General features: G+C 45.6%; 1 protein-coding gene across 4 annotated transcripts in view; it reads left to right on the top strand.

Annotated features, from left to right (window-relative positions):
• Positions 1 to 22,332, top strand: part of mcm10 (minichromosome maintenance 10 replication initiation factor) — a 54,404-nt gene that overhangs the window by 26,885 nt on the left and 5,187 nt on the right. For 3 of the 4 annotated variants that reach the window (XM_078420099.1, XM_078420097.1, XM_078420098.1), the window contains exons 14-18: positions 699 to 927; positions 2,644 to 2,776; positions 10,855 to 10,967; positions 13,205 to 13,318; positions 21,569 to 21,714. In XM_078420099.1, the coding sequence (XP_078276225.1) occupies positions 699 to 927; positions 2,644 to 2,776; positions 10,855 to 10,967; positions 13,205 to 13,318; positions 21,569 to 21,714 (735 nt within the window). The remainder of the gene's footprint in view (positions 1 to 698; positions 928 to 2,643; positions 2,777 to 10,854; positions 10,968 to 13,204; positions 13,319 to 21,568; positions 21,715 to 22,332) is intronic. The other variant, XM_078420100.1, reaches the window with a different exon arrangement.

Raw genomic sequence — 22,332 nt, 5'->3', positions numbered from 1 at the left:
TGCGATTCGTCTCCGGAGGCTCCGGCGCGGGCCGCGTGGACGTCGGAAGCCCGCAGGCCCCTGGGTGGGGGCCGACATTGGGAGCTCCGGCAGCGGCAGAGGCAGCGTGTTCGCCCGCCCCGAATCGCGGGGCTTGGGTCGGCCCGCCGTGGACCTTTCACCGTCCGGCGCGGCCTGAAATAGGCCGTGGTCCTTTCACCGTCCGGCGCGGCGCTCCAATGTCGGGAGCCCCGACCGCCCCGACGTGGCAACTACAACAGCCTGACCTCGGGAGAAGACGGCAGGGAAGAGAAAATACATTTTGGCCTTCCATCACAGTGAGAAGGGACTGGAGGAGACTCACTGTGATGGGTGTTTCCTTTGTTTGGTGTTAGTTTGTGATTGTATGTGTTATTGCATTTTTATTGATTATTCTTATTGGTCTTAATGTTTCAACTGCGGGTAATGTTTCATTTCACTACACATTTATGTGTATGTGACAAATAAACGACTATTGACTATTGAAATACTCTGCATGATTACAACCGAGCCGTCTACAGTGTACACACACAGGATAAAGGGAATAACGTCTAATGCAAGGTAAAGTCCGATTAAAGATCATCCGAGGGGCTCCAATGAGCAGGTCAGGACAGCCCTCTAGTTGGTGATAGGATGGTCCAGTCGCCTGATACTAATCAAACTTATCAATCCCTGTGTAGCTTTTTGCAGAGTAAAGCTGTGTGCAACAGCCACACTTCAGGAGCCGGACGACCCATGCCTCAGACGTCACCCAGGGTTGGAGCAGAATTTCCCAAAGAACTGAAACTGATGGCAACGCCACAGATGCCTAAACTAGGAGGAGGTCTTTCTCATGGAGAGGACGTTCTCTTTCTCGATACTTCTCCACCATCGGCAACAAAACTGAACCACACAGCAGTTGCTAAAAAGGTAAAAAATTTCATCAAACTTCGCAGTGAGCTAGAGTTTACTCGAACTAATGATGTTCATAAGATCTAGGAGCAGAATTAGGCCATTCGACCCATCAAGTCTATTCCAACATCCAATCATGGCTGATCTATCTCTCCCTCTCAACCCCATTCCCCTGCCTTCTCCCCATAATCCCCGACACCCGTATTATTCAAGAATCTTTCAACCTCCGCCTTAAAAATATCCAGACATGTCCTCCACAGCCATCTGTGGCAATGAATTCCACAGATTCACCACCCTCTGACTACAGAAATTCCTTCTCATCTACTTTCTAAAGGTACATCCTTTTATTCTGAGACTGTGGCCTCTGGTCCTAGACTCTCCCACTAGTGGAAACATCCTTTCCACATCCACTCTGTGAAATGTCACCTATCCACGTTCTCCAGAGATGCTGCCTGACCCGCTGAGTTCTCCAGCACTCTGTGAAACGTCACCTATCCATGTTCTCCAGAGATGCTGCCTGACCCGCTGAGTTACTCCAGCACTCTGTGAAACGTCACCTATCCATGTTCTCCAGAGATGCTGCCTGACCCGCTGAGTTACTCCAGCACTCTGTGAAACGTCACCTATCCATTTTCTCCAGAGATGCGGCCTGACCCGCTGAGTTACTCCAGCACTTTGTATCCTTTTTTATGACATATCTAATCTGATTGGATAGCATGCAAAGCATAGCCTTTCACTGTACAATAATAAACCTAAACGCCTAATGGTGGTGAGATTAGTAAATGAGCTCTGTTTCCTCAGAAACAAATGTAGATAATCTGTTCCACAACAACCCAGACCCCACTCCATCACTGGCTTGCCATGAGCCCTTCCGAGACCTTTGCTTAGTTTTTTCGTTTAGTTTAGAGATGCAGCACAAAAGCAGGCCCACCAAGTCCACGCCGACCAGCGATCCCCACACACTAACACTATCCTCCACACACCTGGAGCAAGTTTACATTTATACCAAGCTAGTTAACCTACATCTTTGGAGATAGAGCTCTTAAAGATAGCGGAGTAAAGGGATATGGGGAGAAGGCAGGAACGGAGTACTGATTGTGGATGATCAGCCATGATCACAGTGAATGGCGGTGCTAGCGCGAAGGGCCGAATGGCCTACTCCTGCACCTATTGTCTATTGTGTTTTTTCACTGAAGATCTCAGAGAAAAACCCACAGGGTCACGGGGAGAAGGTACAAACTCCGTACAGACAGCGCCCGTAGTCGGCATCGAACCCAGGCCGCTGGCACTGTAAGGCAGCAACTCTACCTGCGCCGCCGTGCCGCCCTAACTTGTTCCCCCTTGTTTTTCCTTTGCCCCCCCTTTGTTGTTTTCATTTTCGCCGTGATTTATTTATATATTTGATAGCATCGATATGGAAGCAACATTCAAAATTCTCGTTGTACTTGTACAATGACAATAAAAGATATTGTATTGTGCAACTTGCTCTTCCTATAGTGCTTGAGTTTGACTTGATTGTAATTATGTTTAGTATCATCTGATCTGTTTGGATAGGATGCAAGTCATAGCTTTTCACTGTACCTCGCCACATGTGACAATAATGAACCTAAGCCTAATTGTTTTATCCTTTTGCTTACCAATCTGCCACTGGAAAGAGCAGTTTGCAAATCGTGTATCCAATTTTCATTTGCAACTTTACAAAAGAGGAATGTTGTGGTTTCTGAAATATTCCAGGTGGCAGCTATTAAGAAGCTCCATAAAAAAGGTGCAGTCCTTGCAAAAGAGGATCCCAACGGTGTAAAGAGGAAATTGGAGCCGGGTGGGAAGCTGCTGGAACGTGTAGAGAAGAGTCTCTCTCCTGCGGACGGTGAGTTGCAGCCTCCGTCGTACGTTGTCCTGCTGGAAGACACCTCTTGCTTTCTCTTTCTAACCATTAGTTTTTTGAGATACAGCGTGGAAACAGGCCCTTCCACCCACCCAGTGCATGCCGACCGTCGATCGCCCGGTCACACTAGTTCTAGACTGAGAGTAAGTGGTTAGAGTAATACAGCAGAGAAACAGGCCCTTCAGCCCAATTAAGTTAATGTTTATAAGTGATAGGAGCAGAATTAGTCTGTTCGGCCCATCAAGCCTACTCCATTATTCAATCAAGGCTGATCTATCTTTCCTTTTTAACCCCATTCTCCTGCCTTCTCCCCATAATTGCTAACACCTTTACTAATCAAGGATCTATCTATCTCTGTCTTAAAAAAATATTCATAGACTTGGCCTTCCACAATGAATTCCACAGATTCATCACCCTCTGACTAAAGAAATTCCTCCTCACCTCCTTCGTAAAGGAATGTCCTTTAATTCTGAGGCTGTGGCCTCTGCTCCTAGACTCTCCCATGCCGACCAAGATGCCCCATCTACACTAGTCCCATTTGCTCGAGTTTGGCCCATATCACTCTAAACCTTTTCTATCCATGTACCTGTCCAAATGTCTTTTAAATGTTATAATTGACTGTCTCAACAATATTAGAGCATTAGTTTCTCTTTCTCGGCCCACAAAAGGAATTGTGTACAAAATTTGCACATTAATCCAAAAATTCTACATATTGCCATGTTATGTTTTGCAGTACTGTAAAACGTCAAAAATGTCTTCATAATTTCTCTCTGATTCTGCCCACTACCAATTTCTACTCACTTTGCTGTGAGTGGACGATGCTTTTTGTTCATAGCCCGAGAACGATTATTTCAGCTAGGTAATCTTACAGTGTAGATCGCAGGTAGATGTGTCAAACATATTTTTATATAACGTGTATAAAATCATGAGGTTGATCGTTGAATGCACAGAGTTTTCTTTTACCCGCAGTAGGAGAATCAAGAGAGAGTTAGATAGAGCTCTTACAGATAGCGGAGTTAAGGGATATGGGGAGAAGGCAGGAACGGGGTACTGATTGTGGGTGATCAGCCATGATCACAGTGAATGGCGGTGCTGGCTCGAAGGGCTGAATGGCCTACTCCAACGCCTATTGTCGTTTGTATAAAGAACTAAAGGATGTAGGTTTAAGGTGACAGGAATGATTTAATAGGAACCTGAGGGACTACTTTTCTCTCAGAGGGTGGTGGGTGTATGGTACGAGCTGTCAGAGGGGGTAGTTGAGGCAGGTACTGTAACAGCATTTAAATGACACTTGACAGGTACCTGCACAAAAGATGTAGAGGGATATGGGCCGAACACGAGCAGGTGGGACTAGCATAGGTGGGCGTCTTGATCTGCATGGGCAAGTTGGGCCGAAGGGCCTCTTTCCGTGCTTCAACTTGTGAAATGTATATATGTATATAATTCAAAAAATAAACATGAAAATGCAAGAAAGCATTGATATGTACAGTACTGTAAGGCAAAATAGTTTGTCTTCAAGCCATTTTTTCCTCAAGGAATTGAGAGAAATAAAAATAAATGAGACTCTCCAGGTTATTTTTGGCCATGTCCATACCACATAATTTTGTGGGTAGCCATTGTGGCTGGCCACATGTATAACATGTTAACCTCACGATCAGGGGCCACATTATCAGTACTGTGCTCTTACTGAAGGGAAAACCACTGAGGTAAACATAACTGAAGGGTTTTCTTGTCATTAGAGATTCATCACACTTTCCCATTTCACGTCACCTTATCTTCTGGTCAGTGTATTTTAAAATCCCAGTGCTACAGCATCTTTAGATATCTCCAACTTACTCTTAAATAATAAAATCGAGCCTGCCTCCACCACTTCCACCGGAAGCCCATTCCATACAGCCACCACCCTCTGAGTAAAGAAGTTACCCCTCATGTTATCCCTAAACTTTTGTCCCTCAATTCTAAAGTTATGTCCCCTTGTTGGAATCTTCCCCACTCTCAAGGGGAAAAGCCTACCCACGTCAACTCTGTCCGTCCCTCTTAAAAATTTTAAAACCTCTATCAAGACCCCCCTCAACCTTCTACGCTCCAAAGAATAAAGACCCAACCTGTTCAACCTCTCTCTGTAGCTTAAGTGCTGAAACCCAGGCAACATTCTAGTAAATCTCCTCTGTACCCTCTCCATTTTGTCGACATCCTTCCTATAATTTGGCGACCAGAACTGCACACCATACTCCAGATTCGGCCTCACCAATGCCCTGTACAATTTTAACATTACATCCCAACTTCTATATTCGATGCTCTGATTTATAAAGGCAAGCATACCAAACGCCTTCTTCACCACCCTATCCACATGAGATTCCACCTTCAGGGAACAATGCACAGTTATTCCCAGATCCCTCTGTTCCACTGCATTCCTCAATTCCCTACCATTTACCCTGTACGTCCTATTTTGATTTGTCCTACCAAAATGCAGCACCTCACACTTATCAGCATTAAACTCCATCTGCCATCTTTCAGCCCACCCTTCCAAAAGGCCCAAGTCTCTCTGTAGACTTTGAAACTCTACTTCATTATTAACTACACCACCTATCTTAGTATCATCTGCATATTTACTAATCCAATTTGCCACACCATCATCCAGATCATTAATGTAAATGACAAACAACAGTGGACCCAACACAGATCCTTGGGGTACTCCTCTAGACACTGGCCTCCAACCTGACATACAGTTGTCAACCATTACCCTCTGGTATCTCCCATTCAGCCATTGTTGAATCCATCTTGCAACCTCACTATTAATACCCAACGATTTAACCTTCTTAATCAACCTTCCATGTGGAACCTTGTCAAATGCCTTACTGAAGTCCATATAGACAACATCCACAGCCTTGCCCATATCAATTTCCCTGGTAACCTCTTCAAAAAATTCAAGAAGATTAGTCAAACATGACCTTCCAGGCACAAATCCATGTTGACTGTTTCTAATCAGGCCTTGTTTATCCATATAATTATATATATTGTCCCTAAGTATCTTTTCCATTAATTTTCCCACCACAGACGTCAAACTAACAGGTCTATAATTGCTAGGTTTACTTTTAGAACCTTTTTTAAACAAAGGCACAACATGCGCAATGCGCCAATCTTCCGGCACCATCCCCGTTTCTAATGACGTTTGAAATATTTCCGTCATAGCCCCTGCTATTTCTGCACTAACTTCCCTCAATGTCCTAGGGAATATCCTATCAGGACCTGGAGACTTATCCACTTTTATATTTTTCAAAAGTGTCCGTACCTCCTCTTCTTTAATCCTCATAATTTCCATCACTACTCTACTTGTTTCGCTTACCTCACATAATTCAATATCCTTCTCCTCGGTGAATACCGAAGAAAAGAAATTGTTTAATATCTCCCCCATTTCTTCCGGCTCAGCACATAGCTGTCCACTCTGACTCTCTAATGGACCAATTTTATCCCTCGCTATCCTTTTGCTATTGACATATCTGTAGAACCCCTTGGGGTTTACTTTTACATTACTTGCCAAAGCAACCTCATATCTTTTTTTCGCTTTTCTAATTTCCTTCTTAAGATTCCTTTTACATTCTTTATATTCCTCAAGAACCTCATTTACTCCCTGCCGCTTATATTTATTGTATATCTCCCTCTTTTTCCGAACCAAGTGTCCAATTTCCCTGGAAAACCACTGCTCTTTCAAATTATTATTCTTTCCTTTCCACCGAACAGGGACATAAAGACTCTGTACTCTCAAAATTTCACCTTTAAATATCCTCCATTTCTCTATTATATCCTTTTCATAAAACAAAATGTCCCATTTCACTCCTTTTAAATCCTTTCTCATCTCCTCAAAATTAGCCTTTCTCCAATCCAAAATCTCAACCCTTGGTCCAGATTTGACCTTCTCCATAATTATATTGAAACTAATGGCATTGTGATCACTAGACCCAAAGTGCTCCTCAACACATACCTCCGTCACCTGACCCGTCTTATTTCCCAACAGGAGGTCCAACACTGCCCCTTCTCTGGTAGGTACCTCTACGTATTGCTGCAAAAAACTATCCTGCACACATTTTACAAACTCCAAACCATCCAGCCCTTTAACAGAATGTGATTCCCAGTCTATGTACGGAAAATTGAAATCACCCACAATCACTACTCTGTGCTTACTACTAATATCTGCTATCTCCTTACATATTTGCTCTTCCAATTCTCGTTCCCTATTTGGCGGTCTATAATACACCCCTATAAGTGTTGCTAACCCTTTCTCATTTCTGAGTTCCACCCAAACAGCCTCCCTAATCGAGCCTTCTAGTCTGTCCTGCCAAAGCACTGCTGTGATATCCTCCCTGACAAGCAATGCAACACCCCCACCTCTTGCCCCTCCGATTCTATCACATCTGAAACAATGAAATCCTGGAATATTTCATTGCCAATCGCAACCCTCCTGCAACCATGTTTCACTGATCGCCACAACATCATACTTCCAGATGTCAATCCAGGCTCTAAGCTCATCCACCTTTCTTACAATGCTCCTAGCATTAAAAATATACACATTTAAGGGACCCATCATTTCTTATTCTCAGTTTATTTCTTTTCACTTCTTTCCCTCCTACATATTGGGTCTGAGTGTTTCCTTTTTCTGCCTCCTGCCTCACACACTGCCTATTAGCTATCTGTGTTTGAGTCCCTCCCCCCAACCGTACTAGTTTAAAGTCTCCGCAATTACCTTAGCAAATCTCCCCGCCAGGATATTGGTTCCCCTCAGATTCAGATGCAACCCGTCCTTTTTGTACAGGTCATACTTCCCCCAGAAGAGGTCCCAATGATCCAGAAACTTGAATCCCTGCTCCCTGCACCAGTCCCTCAGCCACGTATTTATCCTCCACCTTACTCCATTCCTATTCTCACTATCGCGTGGCACAGGCAGTAAGCCTGAGATTATCGCTTTGGAAGTCCTTTTTTTTTAACTCTCTTCCTAGCCCCCTAAATTCTCTTTTCAGGACCTCTTCCCTTATCCTACCTATATTGTTGGTACCTATATGTACCACGACCTCTGGCTCCTCTCCCTCCCCTTTCAGGATATCCTGGACACGCTCAGACACATCCCGGACACTGGCACCAGGGAGGCAAACCACCATCCGGGTCTCCCGACTGCGTCCACAGAATCGCCTATCTGACCCCCTCACTATAGAGTCCCCTATTACTACTGCTCTCCTCTTCCTTTCCCTACCCTTCTGAGCAACATGGCCGGATTCCGTGCCAGAGGCCCGGGCGCCGTCGCTGTCCCCAGGTAAGCTGTACTCCCCAACAACACCTAAACAGGAGTATTTATTGCCATGGGGTACATCCACTGGGGTACTCACTAGTCCCTGCCTCTGCTCCTTGCCCCCCCTAACCGTCACCCACTTGTCTACCTCCCGTGGTCTTGGAGTGACCACCTCTCTATAACCTCCTCACTCTCCCTGACCAGACGGAGGTCATCAATCTGCCGCTCCAGGTTCCTAATACGGTCCCTTAGGAGCCCCATCTCGTCGCACCTGGCGCAGATGTGGATGTCTGGAAGACTATCAGACTCCCAGATTCCCCACATCCGACACCCAGAACAATAAACTGCCCTGGCACTCATACTCCCCAAACAAAGCCCCGTGCTCGGTTTCTAAACCTACCGCCCGGCCGCTGCTCCAACCGCTCCAACCGCCCACCCAAAAGAACTGAGTGATCTCCTGGGAGAGGCGAAAAAACGGATTAAAAACCCAGGCCAATTTGGGGGGGAAAATCCGTGAAATTCCTCTCCGACCCCAAGCTAGGCGATCAAAACTTGTCCGGGAGATCACACAGGTCTTACTCCTTACTAACTCCACACAATACTTCCCAAGCAACACAGCTTGCTGCTGCTGCTGCATCTGCAGTTTTTTTCCTACTAAAATGTCAGGAAAGATACACACTGCTGTGCATGTCCCCTGTTAAATAACTGGCTGCAAAGAACAACAGGTGCCATACACTCCCCACTGTGCCAGCGGGAAATAACACCATTTACTCTAGGAAAGTAGAAAGGAAACCTTGAGATTCAATAGTACCTTCACTGCCTCAAGTTTTAAAAAGACGTATTGCGGTCAATTAAGTGTCTTTGAAGTGTAGTCCCTTGGTAGAGAAGGATACATTGCAGCAATTTCTACACAACAGTGCACATTGACCATAATATGCTTTACTGATGTTATGGGGCTCTTCGACTCCTCTTCAACTTAATTTTGAGGATTTTGTACATTCACTTGAGAGAGTAAAGGCTTCAGTTTAATAGCCTATGCAAAAATCAGCATCAGTGACAATACTCGGTACAGTAAACCTTTGTTACAATGGACCATAGGGGTTGGAATAAGGGCCCAGTGCCTCAGGGTTCGGTGCTGGGCCCGTTACTGTTTGTCATCTACATCAATGATTTGGATGAGAACATACAGGGCAAGATTAGCAAGTTTGCTGATGATACAAAAGTGGGTGGTTTTGCAGATAGTGAACATGGTTGTGACAGATTGCAGCAGGATCTGGATCGATTGGCCAGGTGGGCGGAGGAATGGTTGATGGAATTTAATACAGAGAAGTGTGAGGTGTTGCATTTTGGGATGTCTAACAAGGGCAGGACCTACACAGTGAATGGCAGGCCTCTGGGGAGTGTTGTAGAGCAGAGCGATCTAGGAGTGCAGGTGCATGGTTCCTTGAAGGTCGAGTCGCTGGTAGATAAGGTGGTCAAAAAGGCTTTAGGCACATTGGCCTTCATCAGTCAGAATACTGAGTATAGAAGTTGGGAGGTCATGTTGCAGTTGTATAAGACGTTGGTGAGACTGCATTTAGAATATTGTGTTTATTTCTGGGCACCATGTTAAAGGAAAGATATTATCAAGCTTGAAAGGGTTCAGAAAAGATTTACGAGGATGTTGCCAGGACTAGAGGGTGTGAGCTATAGGTTGAGTAGGCTGGGTCTCTATTCCTTGGAGTGCTGGAGGATGAGATCTTATAGAGGTGTACAAAATCATGAGAGGAATAGATCGGTAGATGCACGGTCTCTTGCCCAGAGTAGGGGAATCGAGGACCAGAGGATATAGGTTCAATGTGAAGGGGAAAAGATTTAGTAGGAATCCGAGGGGTAACCTTTTCACCCAAAGGGTGGTGGGTGTATGGAACAAGCTGCCAGAGGAGGTAGTTGAGACTGGGACTATCCCATCGTTTAAGAAACATTTAGACAAGTTCATGGATGGGACAGGTTTGGAGGGATATGGACCAAACGCAGGCAGGTGGGAGCTTGGACATGTTGGCCAGTGTGGGCAAGTTGGGCTGAAGGGCCTGTTTCCACACTGTATCACTCTATGACTCAATAAGGAATAGGAGTATAATTAGGCCATTCGGCCCATCAAGTCTATTCGCCATTCAATCTTGGCTAATTTATCTCTTCTTCCTAACCCCATTCTCCTGCCTTCTCCCCATAACCTCTGACACCTGTACTAATCATTATTGACGATTTCCGCTATAACCAAGTATGGTATTGTACATAATTGGGGTTTCTCCAAGATCTTCGGTGTCCTCCCACACTCCAAAGATGTACAAGTTTGTAGGTTAATTGGCTTGGTATCAATGTTAATTGTCCCCTGTGTGTGTAGGGCAGTGTTAATGTGCGGGGATTGCTGGTCGGCACGGATCGATGGACCGGAGGACCTGTTTCCGCGCGGTATCTCTAAACTAAACAATGTTTAAACACTGAACCTCGGCCGACGCTGGTAAAAAAAAATCTGATATTGTTGGGAATGTAGATGTGTAAAGAAACTGAAACTCTGCCACATCCACTGAAACTGACAACCTTGTACCACAGAAATAATTTCAGACCTGTGGGATTTTTATTCGCAAACTTGTCCAGTGTCTCTTGGATGTCTAATGCAAACCGAGATTGGTGAACAATTTACACTGCTGTAGTTTGGGGGTTTTTCCCACTTACTTGCAAAGACTGTTGACGTTCGAGCAATTTGTCCAAACTTTTAAATTCTTTATTATACACAAAGGCAATGATGAACCAATTACAAAGAAGCATCGAGCCCAGATGGAGTACCTGGAATCAGAAGAGTTTCAGAAGATATTAAATGCAAAGTCACGACACGTTGGCGCAGTCAAGGAGGTACCGTCAGTCTTTGCTCGTGTCTCTAACTGCAGCACTGTATGGAATGGAATGCAGCCAGTTGTGGTTTACACTCAGACCATGTTGTTCCTAGTCATATAATGGCAGTCAGTGTTCCACTCAGATATTCTCAATCTGGCGCAGAAACACCAGCTAACTCAGACTTCTCGCAGGTTATGAAATGTCCGTTTTGAGTAACATTTTTTTCTTGACTCTTTTACCGAAGCGCACATGTCCTGTGCGTCTGTCACTATAGGCAGCACGGTGGCGCAGCGGTAGAGTCGCTGTCTCACAGCGCCAGAGACCCGGGTTCGATTCCGACCACGGGTGCCGTCTGTACGGAGTTTGTACGTTCTCCCCGTGACCTGCGTGGGTTTTCTCCGAGATCTTCGGTTTCCTCCCACGCTCCAAAGACGTGCAGGTTTGAAGGTTAATTGGCATCCGTAAAAATTGTAAATTGACCCAGGTGTGCAGGATAGTGCCAGTGTGGGGGTGATGGCTGGTTGGCGCGGACTCGGTGGGCCGAAGGGCATGTTTCCGTACTGTATCTCGAAAGTCTATTGTTCCATCTCGCAGATCACAAGTTTCAATTGAGTCTTTAGAAGTGACCAATGGTATTATTAGTATGAGGCAAAGAAAATGGTTGGACTTTGTATGATATTTCGTATAACGTAAATAGATGCAGATATTTTATATCAGTGACACCCCCCCTCCCCGCATCATACTGAGGAAGGGCCCCGACTTACAAAGTCACATATCCATCTCCCCCACAGATGCTGCCTGACCCCAGAGTTACTCCAGCACTTTGTTGACTATTTTGTATTTCAATTTGAAAGATTGGCAGTCTATATATACGTAAAATTATATTTTTAGATAAGAGACGTAGTTGTTATTAATCAACAGTTTAATTGTTCTCTACTGAAACTGAACAATGAAATTCTCACTTGCAGCATCGCAATAGATTTGTAAACACAATGATCAATGGACAGCGTTATAAACAAAAAAAATAGTTCAATAAATTAAGAAGCAAATATAGTACAAAGCGAAGTCCAAAATCCTGAGCGCGACAAAGCCCAAAATCCTGACAGTTCATAGTTTGAAGTTTAGTTGGAGTTAGTAGTCACCGAGTGATACAGCGTGGAAACAGGCCCTTCAGCCCAACTTGCCCACACCGGCCAATGTGCCCCATCTACACTAGTCCCATCTGCCTGCGCTTGGTCCATATCCCTCGAAACCTGTCCTATCCATGTACCTGTCTAAATGTTTCTTAAACATTGCCGTAGTACCTGCCCCAACTCCCTTCTCCGGCGGCTCGTTCCATACACCCACCACCCTTTGTGTTCAATAGCCTGATGGTTTTTGGGAAGAAGCTGTTCCTGAACCTGGATGTTACAGTTCTCAGACTCCTGTGGTAGCAGCGAGATGAGAGCGTGGCCAGGATGGTGTCCACCATTTAAAAATTCACTAACATCTCCTGTTACAAAGCATAATGTTTCCAGTACTCTGCTCCCCAGTGGAATAAGGTGTAAACACCTTGAATATTAGGACACTGGTTTATAGAGAAATCTAAAGCAGCTTCCTCTGTAGAAGAGGAGAGAATCGTGTCAGTTGCTTCTGGGCATCGACACGTGACCGGCTGTGAACCAATTCAGAAGATGTTGTTGGTTTTGTGTTGTTTTGAATTGAATTGAATTGAATAAGTTTATTGGCCAAGTATGTACTCATACAAGGAATGTGCCTTGGTGCTCCGCTCGCAAGTAACAACACGAACATACAGTAAACATTAAGAATAAAGCATAAAACATAAAAAAATTAAGAATACAACTTTATAGTTTAAACATGTGAATGAAATAAACCAGAGCAAAAAGAGGCTACAGACTTTCAGTTATTTAGAGCTACTACTCGTGGAAAAAAAGCTGTTTTTATGTCATGGCGTCGTGTTTTTGAATTGTGACAAATCTCACCATCTGGAACATGGAACAGTGCAGCACAGGGTCAGGCCCTTCGGCCCACAATGTCCGTGCTGAATATGATGCCAAGACCATCTTTTACCTGCCTGCACGTGATCCATATCCCTCCATTCCCGGCACATCCATGTGCTTATCCATGTCTCTTACACGCCACGATGATATCTACCTCCACCACCAACCTCTGTGTAAAAAACAGCTTGCCCCATACTGATCATTGTTCCAGATACGCTAAATATGGTGTTGAGAATTTGTTCTTTATTTCAACAGGCAGAAATAGAGCTTCAGGAACAATATTTTGAGCCACTCGTGAAGAAAGAACAAATGGAAGAAAAAATGAAGAGTATCCGTGAGATGAAGTGTCGGGTTGTGAGTTGCAAAACGGTAAGTGACTTTAGTTGGACAGACTTCCCTCCCTGGTATGTGATCGTCGTTAAATCGACTTTAAATCTATTTGTTGTCTTGCCCAATTTTTCGTCAAGCGTTCAGTCTTCAGGGTCCTTTGCTTGGAAACTCTCTCCTTCCCCAAGAACCCTATCTCTACCTGTCTTTCCTCCTTTACTCACCTTGGGGCAGCACGATGGTGCAGTGGTAGAGTTGCTGCCTCATAGCGCCAGAGTCCCGGATTCAATCCCGACTACGGTTGCAGTCTGTATGGAGTTTGTACGTTCTCCCCGTGACCTGCGTGGGTTTTCTCCGGGTGCTTCAGTTTCCTCCCACGTCCCAAAGACGTGCAAATTTGTAGGTTAATTGGCTTCTGTGAATTGTACTCAGTGTATAGGATACAACTGCTGTGTGGCACGGTGGCGCAGCGGTAGAGTTGCTGCCTTGCAGCGCCGGAGACCCGGGTTCGATCCCGACCACGGGTGCTGGCTGTACGGAGTTTATACGTTCTCCCCGTGAAGCGGCTTTTCTCCAAGATCTTCGGTTATCTCCCACACTCCAAAGACGTACAGGTATATAGGTTAATTGGCTCGGTGAATGTGTAAATTGTCCCTGGTGTGTGCAGAGTAGTGTTAGTGTGCGGGGATCGCTGGTCAGCGCGGACTCGGTGGGCCGAAAGGCCTGTTTCCGCGCTGTATCTCTAAACTAAACTAAACCAGTGTATGGTGATCAATGGTCGGCAGACTGGAAGGGCCTGCATCCACATTGTTTCTCTAAACTAAGAAAATAACTAAGGGTCTCAACCCGCAACGTCACCCGTTCCTTCCCTCCAGAGATGCTGCCTGTCCCACTGAGTTACTCCAGCTTGTTGTGTCTATCTAAGGAATATTAGAGATTAGAAGGTAACTATGAGAATGGAAATTGGTATTGTGTTGGTTTGTTATTATCACATGTACGGAGACACAATGGAAGCGTTGCTACCCAGGCAAATCCTACCTTGCATGAATGCAACTGGCAATACCAAAGAGAAAGGAAACAGACTGTGGAATATAGGAGCGAGAAATAGCACGCAAAAAAAGTGCACCGTCTGCAATGATGTAGATTGGAAGATCAGGAATACATCCTTGCCATACGACGCGGGTAGGGTTCTTAATGAAAGTGCTGAGCGCATGTTCTGAAAATACAGGGAAATTACAGCTATTGCGGTTAACGCAAACATGAAGTGCCACATGGGATATTAAAAGAGGAAGTTTTATGGGGTTCAGCATCTTTGAAAACAGATGGAAGCCCACATGGAATATATCCTTGCCTAGGGAGGAACTGCAGATGCGGGTTTAATCCGAGGATAGACAAAAGGCTGGACTAACTCAGCGGCTCAGGCAGCATCTCTGGAGAAAAGGAATAGGTGACATTTCTATATCTCTCGTTCTCCTTTCCCCTGACTCCCAGTCTGAGGAAGGGTCTCTACCTGAAACGTCGCCCATTCCTTCTCTCCAGAGATGCTGCCTGACCCGCTGAGTTACTCCAGCTTTTTGTGTCTGTCTTTGGAATATATCCATGGTAGTTAAACGAAATAAGGGTAGAAACTGTGGGTGATCTGGTTGTGGGAGAGATGCCAGAAAATTAAATGACTGCTGACAGTGAGGGGAAAGGATAAACAGTGTCATTTCAGGTCACAGAGTGCTGGGGTAACTCAGCGGGTCAGGCAGCATCTGTGGAGAACATGGATAGGTGACGTTTCACAGAGTGCTGGAGTAACTCAGCGGGTCAATAGACAATAGACAATAGGTGCAGGAGTAGGCCATTCAGCCCTTCGAGCCAGCACCGCCATTCAATGCGATCATGGCTGATCACTCTCAATCAGTACCCCGTTCCTGCCTTCTCCCCATACCCCCTCACTCCGCTATCCTTAAGAGCTCTATCCAGCTCTCTCTTGAAAGCATCCAACGAACTGGCCTCCACTGCCTTCTGAGGCAGAGAATTCCACACCTTCACCACTCTCTGACTGAAAAAGTTCTTCCTCATCTCCGTTCTAAATGGCCTACCCCTTATTCTTAAACTGTGGCCCCTTGTTCTGGACTCCCCCAACATTGGGAACATGTTTCCTGCCTCTAATATGTCCAATCCCCTAATTATCTTATATGTTTCAATAAGATCCCCCCTCATCCTTCTAAATTCCAGTGTATACAAGCCCAATCGCTCCAGCCTTTCAACATACGACAGTCCCGCCATTCCGGGAATTAACCTAGTGAACCTACGCTGCACGCCCTCCATAGCAAGAATATCCTTCCTCAAATTTGGAGACCAAAACTGCACACAGTACTCCAGGTGCGGTCTCACCAGGGCCCGGTACAACTGTAGAAGGACCTCTTTGCTCCTATACTCAACTCCTCTTGTTACGAAGGCCAACATTCCATTGGCTTTCTTCACTGCCTGCTGTACCTGCATGCTTCCTTTCATTGACTGATGCACTAGGACACCCAGATCTCGTTGAACTCCCCCTCCTCCTAACTTGACACCATTCAGATAATAATCTGCTTTTCTATTCTTACTTCCAAAGTGAATAACCTCACACTTATCTACATTAAACTGCATCTGCCATGTATCCGCCCACTCACACAACCTGTCCAAGTCACCCTGCAGCCTTATTGCATCTTCCTCACAATTCACACTACCCCCCAGCTTAGTATCATCTGCAAATTTGCTAATGGTACTTTTAATCCCTTCGTCTAAGTCATTAATGTATATCGTAAATAGCTGGGGTCCCAGCACCGAACCTTGCGGTACCCCACTGGTCACTGCCTCCCATTCCGAAAGGGACCCATTTATCCCCACTCTTTGCTTTCTGTCTGTCAACCAATTTTCTATCCATGTCAGTACCCTACCCCCAATACCATGTGCCCTAATTTTGCCCACTAATCTCCTGTGTGGGACCTTGTCGAAGGCTTTCTGAAGGTCAGGCAGCATCTGTGGAGAACATGGATAGGTGACGTTTCACAGAGTGCTGGAGTAACTCAGCGGGTCAGGCAGCATCTCTGGAGAACATGGATAGGTGACGTTTCACAGAGTGCTGGAGTAACTCAGCGGGTCAGGCAGCATCTCTGGAGAACATGGATAGGTGACGTTTCACAGAGTGCTGGAGTAACTCAGCGGGTCAGGCAGCATCTGTGGAGAACATAGATAGGTGACGTTTCACAGAGTGCTGGAGTAACTCAGCGGGTCAGGCAGCATCTCTGCAGAATGTGAATAGGTGGCATTTTGGTTTGGGGCCCTTCTTCAGATTGATTGTAGGGTGGGAGTGGGAGAAAGCTGGATGAGAGCCGGGGCAGGGTGAGGCGTGGTAATAGGTGAACACGAGGGGGGGGAGGGTTGACATGGAATTTGCTTTTCTTTGTAAACTCATTAAATGTTGCGACCAACAAGACCTTTTGAGAGCGTAATAAAACATTCCATGGTAAACATGTTTTAGTACAATGTAATTACTGGTTATTTTGGTTAATGAGAAACAACTGGCTTCCTTAAAACAGGAGAGATTTCATCTTTACCAGCCCCCTTCACGTCCACAATTGTGCAGTAACAAGAGAAGAAAATGTACTCGCGCTAAATGTTCTTTCAATTCTTCCTCGGGCTGATTTTATTTTTTGTTGTTCCTAAACTATTCATTTTTGAAGTACTTATAAAATTATAAAAGGACTGGACAAGCTAGATGCAGGAAAAATGTTCCCAATGTTGGGGAAGTTCAGAACCAGGGGCCACCGTCTTACAATAAAGGGGAGGCCATTTAAAACTGAGGTGAGAAAAACATTTTCACCCAGAGAGTTGTGAATTTGTGGAATTCGCTGCCACAGAGGGCAGTGGAGGCCGATTCGCTGGATGAATTTAAAAGAGAGATAGATAGAGCTCTAGGGGCTAGTGGAATCACGGGATATGGGGAGAAGGCAGGCATGGGTTACTGATTGTGGATGATCAGCCATGATCACAATGAATGGTGATCCTAGCTCAAAGGGCCAAATGGCCTCCTACACCTATTTTCTATGTTTCTATGTTACTTCAAAGAACAAAAACTTTCAGTAGAATATTGGATCTTGCATCAGGTTTTTTGCACTAAGCCATATCTTAGTTTAGAGATACAGCATGGAAACAGCCCCTCAGCCCCACGCCAGCATCGATCATCCGCTCACACGAGTTCCATGTTATCCCACTTTCTCATCCACCCCCTACACACTAGGGGGCAATTTACAGAGGGCACTTAACCTATAAACCCGCACATCTTTGGGATGTGGGAGGAAACCCACAAGGTCACAGGGAGAACGTGCAAACTCCACACAGACAGCACCCGAGGTGATGATCGAGCCCGGGTCTCTGGTGCTGTGAGGCAGCGGCTCTACAAGCCACGCTGCTGTGCCACCCGCTGTGTCTCTCCAAACCAAATCTATCTTCAGACTGAAGAAGGCACTCGACCCGAAACATCACCCATTCTTTCACTCCCGAGATGCTGCCTGACCCGCTGAGTTACTCCAGCATCTTGTGTCTGCCTTGCAACACATTGTGTTTATCTGAATTAAACTCCATCTGCCATTCTCTGGCCCAATTCATCAGATAGTGTTGTGATCTTAGATAACCTTCTTCACTGCCTACCAATATTAGTGTCCTCCACAAACTTGCTAACCATGCCACCTACATTCTCATCCAACACATCAATGAACACATAATGAACAACGTTGGACTCGGGGCCCAGCCCTGCGCCACACCATTTGTTACAGGCCTCCAGTCTGAAATAAAATCTAGTACCACCACACTTTGTCTCCTACCTTCAAGCCAATTTTGTATTCAGTTGGGCAGCTCGCTTGGGTCCCATCTGGCATAACTTCCAGACCAGCCTACTGTGTCGTACCTCGTTAAAGGTTTTGCTGAAGTACATGAAGACAGCGTCTACTGGCTCGAAGGGCGGCCATCATCAATTTTCTTGGCCACCTCTTCAAAAAAACTCAGTCAAATTCCTGAGACACTACTTGCTCTGCTGACCGTCCTTAAGCAGTCCCGTGACTTTCCCAGAGGTTTGAAAGGTTATGTTACAGATGTACAAGGTGCTGGTGCGGTCGCAGTTAGAGGAGTGTGTTCAGTTTTGGCCATCCTGCTGGAGGAAGGATGCGGTTCAGCTGGAAAGGGTGCAGAGAAGATGTATCAGGCTGTTGCCAGGACTTCGGCTTGAGCTCTAGGGGACGGTTGGGCAGGCTTGGACTTTATTTCTTGGAGTGCAGGAGGCTGAGGGCTGATCTTATAGAGGAGTACAAAAACATGTGAGAATTGATGGGATGAATACACAGAGTCTTTTGCCCAGAGTAGGGGAATGACGAAGCAGAGGACATAGGTTTGTGATAGGGGAACGATCTAATCGAAACCATGGAGTGAGCTGCCAGAGGAGGCAGGTATAATAGCAATATTTAATGGAGAACAATCACTCCGTCACAGGAGACAGACTGTGTGAGAGTCTAAAGAAGGGTCTGAAAAAGGGTCTCGACCCAAAACATCCGTCAGCCTGAAGAAAGGTCTCGACCCGAAACGTCACCCATTCCTGCTCTCCGGAGATGCTGCCTGACCCGCTGAGCTACTCCAGCTTTTTGTGTCCGCCTTCGATTTAAACCAGCATCTGCAGTTTTCTTTCCTACACCCCTGACCCAAAACATCTCCACAGCTGCTGCCTGACCTGCTGAGTTCCTCCAGCATTTAGTGTTTTGCTCAAGATTCCAGTTTCGACTGTTCCTTATGTCTATGTTCTAACAGGGACCAGATGTAAAATCTACAAGTTATGTTAAATAACTCCAGATTTTGTTCATTATTTCTTTGAGGTGGATCATATATTTTATAGGAGGAAAAAGATCTTGCCAGGCTAAAATTGAAATTAAGTTTGATGATCCATTGACCGTCCTCAGGGCATAGGCAATCTAATGATTGCCATATTGGGCAAAATCATGCTGTTTCTTTACTTTAAACTGTAAGAGATTCAGCACGGAAACAGGCCTTTCAGCCCATCGAGTCCATGCTGACAAGCGATCACTCGTTCACACTAGTTCTATATTATCCCACTTTCTCATCCACTCCCTACGCACGGGGGGGCAATTTGCAGAGGGCCGATTAACCTACAAACCCGCACGTCTTTGGAATGTGGGAGGAAACCGGAGCACCCGGAGGAAACCCACTCAGTAACAGGGACGATGTGCCGTCTCCACACACAGATAGCACCTGAAGTTAGATGTGGCCCTTGTGGCTAAAGGGATCAGGGGGTATGGAGAGAAGGCAGGTACGGGATACTGAGATGGATGATCAGCCATGATCATATTGAATGGCGGTGCAGGCTCGCAGGGCCGAATGGCCTACTCCTGCACCTATTTTCTATGTTTCTATGAAGTCCGGATTGAACATGGGTCTTGGGTGCTGTGAAGCAGCAGCTCTGGCCATTTCCTCTCAGCGTGCCCGAATAGAGGACAGTGCTATAAGCAAAGCAACTAGCAGCTATAAAGTTCAAAATTGATTGAGAAGTAATTCATCAAAAATAGCATGAAAAGGCAGTGGATTTTTGAATAAAGAGAACTCTTGTGTATTATGGGTCAGAGAGAGATTCAGGGGGAAATACAGCACAGAACTTGAGCAAGGATTTTGTAATAGACATTATGGTCTATTACGTCCATATGTCATAGGAGCAGAATTAGGCCATTCGGCCCATCGAGTCAACTCCGCCACTCAATCATGGCTGATCTATCTCTCCCTCTCAACCCCATTCTCCTGCCTTCTCCCCATAACCTTTGACATCCGTACAAATCAAGAACCTATCAATCTTTATTTTTTTTACCAAACTTGGTTCAATAAATGGTTAACGTTGACAACTTTTTATTCATTTTTGTCTGACGCAATCATGGCTAATTATTTGGAGATGAATATTATTCTGGAACTCATCGCCAGGGAGCTGAAGGCTGTTTGCACAAAAGGCAATGTCATGTTGCGTGTAAGATGATCATTTAAATCACGCTGGAATTGGTTTTTACAAGACATTTTATGTAGAAACAACACATAATTTAGTTTAATTGTTAGTGTGGTGAATGTTTAATGGAATTCAGACAAATTTTGTTTCACGCAGGGCATGTCTGTATGAGATGTACAAATGTTTCCGGTCTTCCTGTAAGCACACTTAGCCCAGCGCTTTTTTATGGGCGGTCACGGTGGCACAGCGGTAGAGTTGCTGCCTTACAGCGAATGCAGCGCCAGAGACCCGGGTTCAATCCTGACTCCGGGTCGTGTCTGTACGGAGTTTGTACGTGTTCTGTGTGGGTTTTCTCCAAGATCTTCGGTTTCCTCCCGCACTCCAAAGACATACATAGGTTAATTGGCTTGGTGAATGTAAAAAAAAATGTCCCTAGTGGGTGTAGGATAGCGTTAATGTGCGGGGCTCGCTGGTCGGCACGGACCCGGTGGGCCGAAGGGCCTGTTTCCGCCCTGTATCTGTTAAACTAAAACAAACAAAAAAATGTTTTTAGGTATCTGTAGTCTCCTTCCAGATGCCTCTTGACTACAAAGCTGATTTCCTCTCATCATCTTTAGAGACTGTTCTTCACTTCAGTTTAGTTTATTGTCACATGCAGTGAAAAGCTTTTGTTGCGTGGTAACCAGTCAGCGGAAAGACAACACATGATCACAATCGAGCCGTCCACAGTGTCTAGATACATGATAGGGGAATAACGTTCAGTGCCAGTAAAGTCCGATCAAAGGTAGTCCAATGGTAGTCCAACCCCCACCCTACAATCAGTCTGAAGAAGGGCCCGACCCAAAATGGCACCTATTCACATTCTCCACACGTGCTGCCTGACCCGCTGAGTTACTCCAGCACTCTGTGAAACGTCACCTATCTATGTTCTCCACAGATGCTACCTGACCCGCTGAGTTACTCCAGCACTCTGTGAAACGTCACCTATCCATGTTCTCCACAGATGCTGCCTGACCCGCTGAGTTACTCCAGCACTCTGTGAAACGTCACCTATCCATGTTCTCCACAGATGCTGCCTGACCCGCTGAGTTACTCCAGCACTCTGTTGTTATTTTGTTGTTGTAAACCAGCATCTGCAGTTCATTGTGTCTCAGTGTTAAGCTTGTCCAGATCCCCAAAATTATTGATTATTTTAAAATGTGAATACATGGTGTGGTTGTTTCTGCAGCTACACACTGATTGTACTTAACAGTTTCTTATTTTCATTGCAGTGCAAATATTCACACTTCAAGCCGCTGGAGACGTGCGTGAGTGAAAACCATGACTTCCACTGGCACGATGCAGTCAAGCGATTCTTTAAATGCCCCTGTGGCAGCAGAGCAGTAGCATTAACAAGATTACCAAAGAAACACTGCAGGTAGGTCTTGCCTGGGGTGCTGCTTCTTCTTTCTTTGTCCATCATCCATGTTTCAAATGTTGACATCGCTGTCATCGTCCGTCCTGAAAAGGACGCGAGCTTCCGGCGACAATCAGTGGGAGCCATCACTTGTACAGTAGACGATGGTGGTGGCAGAGTTAGCTCAGGACACTTCCAGTTTCCAGCCCCATGAGGTGGACGCTTCTGCTATGAGGCCGGGGTACTGCTGAGGGAGGGCCAAACGTAGCAATATTCTGACGTAGTAAGGGCGTTCACAGTGTGCTAGACAAGATGCTGGAATCTTAGGTCATAAGAAATAGGAATCGAATTAGGCCATTTGGCCGATCAAGTCTACTCTGCATTCAAAAGAGTTAGATAGAACTCTTAGGGCGAGCGGAATCAAGGGATATGGGGAGGAGGCAGGAACGGGGTACTGATTGTGGATAATCTGCCATGATCACATTGAATGGCGGTGCTGGCTCGAAGGGCCGAATGGCCTCCTCCTGCACCTATTGTCTATGTGTCTGTGTATCAATCATGGCTGATCTATCTCTCCCTCCTAACCCCATTCCCCTGCCTTCTGCCCATAACCCCTGACACCTGTACTAATCAAATTAA

This window comes from Rhinoraja longicauda, chromosome 23 (assembly GCF_053455715.1).
Source record: "Rhinoraja longicauda isolate Sanriku21f chromosome 23, sRhiLon1.1, whole genome shotgun sequence".
NCBI lineage: Eukaryota > Metazoa > Chordata > Chondrichthyes > Rajiformes > Arhynchobatidae > Rhinoraja > Rhinoraja longicauda.
The sequence above is the reverse complement of the archived record's forward strand: the minus strand, read 5'-3'. Positions and strand labels throughout refer to the sequence as shown.